The sequence below is a fragment of the Centruroides sculpturatus genome, unplaced genomic scaffold (assembly GCF_000671375.1).
Source record: "Centruroides sculpturatus isolate CEXI.00-Female unplaced genomic scaffold, Cexi_2.0 scaffold2453, whole genome shotgun sequence".
Classification (NCBI taxonomy): domain Eukaryota; kingdom Metazoa; phylum Arthropoda; class Arachnida; order Scorpiones; family Buthidae; genus Centruroides; species Centruroides sculpturatus.
Window position 1 is genome coordinate 19,525 of NW_019386597.1, and position 4,689 is coordinate 24,213.

Below are 4,689 nucleotides of genomic sequence, written 5' to 3' on the forward strand. Positions count from 1 at the left end.
TGTTATGTTATTTCATAAAATAAACGTAAAATCTTACAATAAAGAAAATATTAGTGTTTATATACTACATATTTCTGGAAAAAAATCCAACAACGAGTTGCGTAACTTTCCCGGCTGTTATGGGAGTTTAATGATATAAAAGTTATATTTCTAATATTTATTTAAAAAAAAAAAGTCCAAAGCTTTACTTTTGAAGGTAGAGACGAGTTTTTAAATATATTTTAAATGTCAATAACGATTAAAAAACTTCAAGTTCGATCCCATTCGAGATATGACACGTGAACCCCTCGTTACCCACTAAAATTTAACAGCATCAATGCCCTTTATATACAAGTTACCATGCCAAATTTCGTATCTTAATCTTTTACATCCCCCCTGAAATATTAAACAAAACACAACACACACAAAGGTATCAGGGTTTTTTTTTACATTTTTGGTTTCAGAGGGGTCAAAACATCACGATCTCAAAAACCCGAAAGGTCGAATGTGAACGATTACAATAAAGAGCCGGAAATGTAACCCATGTTACGTAATAACAGCAAGGAACATAACAAGAGCGGAGTGGATAAAACCCACCGGTCACTGATTCGCCCCTGATCAACAGGGTAGCCGCGTGGATTTTTCTGGAATTTCTCCACACCTGTAACATCTGAATAGGGCAAATTTTTCATAAGTCCTCCTGAGAGTCACTCTCCTTTGACAGATCGTCCGTACGCTGTCTTCTTGCCTTATTACATCAATTCAATCCAATCCCTGACTACTCGAATTGCCTTTGTGGGTCATTCGAGGTGGATACATTTTTTAAAAAAATGGGTCCTTTTAGTGTCCACAGAGAAGAGGAAAAAATAAATAAATAAATGAAGTAATGACGTATCAATTTAAAATTTTAAATTAGTGTATTTATGTCCGAGTAATTTTCATTTCTAAAATCATTTTTAAAGTATATATGGAATACAATACTTGAATTTTTATTTCAAATATTTTGTTATCATATATTTTAATGTAAGATTTATGATAGCGAGAGAGAGGGGGATTAAGTGAGAAAGAAGGGAGAAGTGGGGGAGAGAGAAAAGAAGAAGGAAGAAGAGAGAGAAGTGATGGAGGAAGAACAAAGTAGAAAGAGAGAGAGAGGTAGAAGGCGAGAGAAGGAAGAAAAAGAGAGAGAGAAGAGGAGGGGGAAATAAAGAGAGAGAGGGGGGAGGGAAAAAGAAAAAGAGAGAGAGAGAGGAGGAGGGAGAAAGAAAAAGAGAGAGGGGAGGAGGGAGAAGTGAGATGAAAGTAAAGACAGAGAGAGGTGAGATAAATTGTCTTTTTTGGAATTAAAATAAAATTTAAATCTTAAATTATTAATTATTTATCCATTTAAAAGATTGAGAATATTGAAAGTTATGAATTTGTATACTAGAAATGAATCTTCATTTAATTACTTGAGTGGACATTTAGTTGAATACTTTACTCTTTGTTTACTGTACATTTATTGTACAATTTGAAAATATTTATCTCGTTTCAATTTTTTCCGCTTAGGATTCAAAATAACTCTCAAAAGATAAAGATAATCTCAATACGATTTTAAAATACTGTAATTTATTATAAGCGATAAATATATAAATTATTTAGTTCTAAAATCTCCTCATTTATGACACAGAGCTCGAAATTCGCTTTTAATTTTGTACATTTATTTAGAAAAAAAAATTGTTTTAGCATTTTTTAATGGGGGGGANATTTTAAAGTATAATCTTCTAAGAAAGAACTTCCTCGTTTTCCTAGATACGGTAGAACTAAATTACGTGTGCAAATGAATAATAATTAATTCTCTTTTATGGTAAGTGCTGAACGGTAGAAAGTTCTCTATGAAGTGATTAGACACAAAGGAGAAAAGTAGAAGGAAAATTTGCAGGTGAACGTTTTCCTTTAACTTCTGACGAACACAAACTCGTTATAGTGATTCCAGCGGTTCTCTTCGGAATCCATACCCGGTTTTAACGGTTCGTTACCGTTACCGGAAGTGCCCGAACCACATGCAGCCATGCACCGAAACCCAGCTTCTTGAAGGTTATCGAATGCCTGCTCCAAGAAGTTATGTTTTAAGAAAAACCTGGCCGTGTATCGGTCATCGTTACATCGGTCCGGATCGCGTGATTCGTTAAGTGTGTCACCAAAAACTTCACGGCACAGCGTGACCTTACCGGATACCAGGATACGTGTCAGTTTACGAAATTTTACGTCTGCCAGGCCGTCACGACCGAATGCGAATGTCCCTCTGTAACCCACTGTTATGTATCCGGCGTTGTAATTGCCGGGCGATGTCGGTGTCACCGCCAAATTACTGAACTGCTGGTTAATCGGGTAGCGGGTCGGATAAGCTGACGTTATGTTAGAGATGCTGGCCACCATATCCGGTAAATTGAAGTACTCGGCTTCCGCTTTTAATCTCTCGCGCTCGTGGAAATTTTCGGGTAGCACCACCTTCAAATTTCTCAGGTAATCCAGGATGTAACGGAAGAGTACACCATCGCGATCGATAAAATACTTGCCCTTCGAGTCTCTGATTATGTTGGAACGTCCCTCTTTACTCCCGAATATCTGGCCTAGTAGAGAATTCGGATCCTTTGTCAGGGTTTCCAGCGAGGTGCTGTAGAACACTCCTCCTACGTTCAACTCGATGACTGATGGAAATCCACCGACGACGTCACCACCATTCGTAGACATGTTTCGTTTTCTCTACCTCTCTTGGTGTCTAGATATATCAATTTTTAAGTTTGGATCAAGGTAGGTTACGAGTCCTCATGGAAACAGGTATGCTGTTGAGAATGACAGTGTAGCTCTATCTATGCCTAGTCACCAGCTGCGCAGGGGTTGTACATCAGGATTATTGATCCATTCACTGCCATCTGGTGTTCGTCTGTGTTAATTTTTTCTTCTTCTTCCTCCTCCTCCTCCTCTCCATCCTCCCTCCGTGTGTACTTGGTCGTAAGTTGATGCGACTAATTTGGTGTGTAATTAAAGGGATGAACAAACGTTTGTTTAATTAAATGATGCTTCTGTCGTCGTCTAATCCATCCCCCTTCTAGAATCGGTTAACGTCGACTGATAGATGCTTATACCGTGATACTGATGAAAGGTTAACGATAATTTAATATAAAAGACCTTACTGATCCTATTATAGGGATAAAGCACGTGATAAGCGTTACTTACGGGTTAAAATTGTCTAGATTGGATTTTATCGACTTGCAAAAGCTAATAGAAGTAATTAGTAATCCTGACAAAACTTTCCTATTGATTTTTCCTGACTGCATTCTGTTTATTTTAACTATTAAAAATTAAATTTTGCTTCGACAAAATGGTGTTTTTCTTTGTTTACAAACGAAAACTATATCGAATTTAATTAATTATCGGTGTAAATTTTTATATCGAGTTAAGGATATTTGAAAGTTTCTCTCTCACTAAACTCTATCCAATTTATATTTAAGCAAACACAAAATAGGTCATAAATCTGTTAATTTTGAGTATTTTAAATTCTTTCTTTGTAATTCTACGGCAGGATATGTCTTATACGAAAATATATAAGTTTATAAAAATTAGCTTTAATAGTTTTAAAGTTACACGTACATTTGTTGAGCGTGTCGCTAATTTAATAGCTATAAACGAGAATTTTTTGATGATATTTTTAACACAAACTGTCTGTACGTTAAATATAAATAATTTTGATGTATTAAAAGTGAGAAAATGCAAAATTCAATTGAAAATTTCATTAATTTTGATTTAAATAACGTTTCAAAATGCCATTTTCTCAGCCAGTAATTTAGTAGAAAATTTAATTACAAAGTTAATGTAAATGATTCATCGCTGTATTAAATTAATGTTAAATTTGTGAGGATTACTTTATTTCACTTATTTTTAATCTATTTTCCTTATTTTACTCGTAATAATTCCTAGGAAAAACTTACAGCCTTAATAATTTCGTGCCTGAAATTTTTCTTACAGGTACAGTACAATTATTAACATATAGGGTGGTCCGAAAGTTAGTTAACCGATTTTAAATCGTGAAAAAAGGCCAGGAATAGCATTTATTTCGCCCACAAAATTGATTAATTACATACATAATCACGTCTCAAACTTAAATATTTGAGTAAGACAGCAATTTCGTCTCTACAATGTAAACTGATTTTTAGGCCACCCTGTATAAAATATATGTTTAAAGGCTCTTAAGGAAGCTTATTGTAATCTTACTCACGACGAAAGTGTAAAGCATTTTCCTTTTATCAACCCTATTTTTATAAATATCATCCTTAAAAAAGATAGGGTTTTAAGCAGAGGTTTAGGGCCTTATAAGTAGAAATCGATTCAAAAGTGTATGTAAGAGGCCTCTTTTACTAACTCAAACTATAATGTAAGAAACATACAAGAACATTTAGTAAGTGTAGGGACTTAGCCTAAACTTTTATAAGTATAAATCAATTCAAAAGGGGCCTCATATTATAACCTAAGGCCTTACAAGCCAAAATTCATCCCTATCATTACGAACAAAGAATATTTAGAGATGCATAAGAGAAAATAATTGCCATAATCAAGTATATATGATTCAAAATTTAGCATTAATTTCGCTTAAAGGATAAATTAGATTCATTGCAAGTATTATGACGTAAGTTTAAATTAATAATTTCATTTAAAAATTTATATAGAATGATA

At 34.2% G+C, this 4,689-nt stretch overlaps 1 protein-coding gene across 1 annotated transcript; it reads right to left on the reverse strand.

Annotated features, from left to right (window-relative positions):
- Positions 1–1,722: 1,722 nt before the first annotated feature.
- On the reverse strand, positions 1,723–2,896 carry LOC111615377 (BTB/POZ domain-containing protein KCTD16-like). The gene has a single exon (XM_023356794.1). It carries the CDS (start codon positions 2,707–2,709, stop codon positions 1,912–1,914), a length of 798 nt encoding a protein of 265 aa, XP_023212562.1. The 5' UTR covers positions 2,710–2,896; the 3' UTR covers positions 1,723–1,911.
- Between the last annotated feature and the right edge of the window lie 1,793 nt (positions 2,897–4,689).

Bases quoted from the DNA above. Each gene is read 5' to 3' on its own strand.
- LOC111615377 (XM_023356794.1), bottom strand. From the start codon at position 2,709: ATGTCTACGAATGGTGGTGACGTCGTCGGTGGATTTCCATCAGTCATC.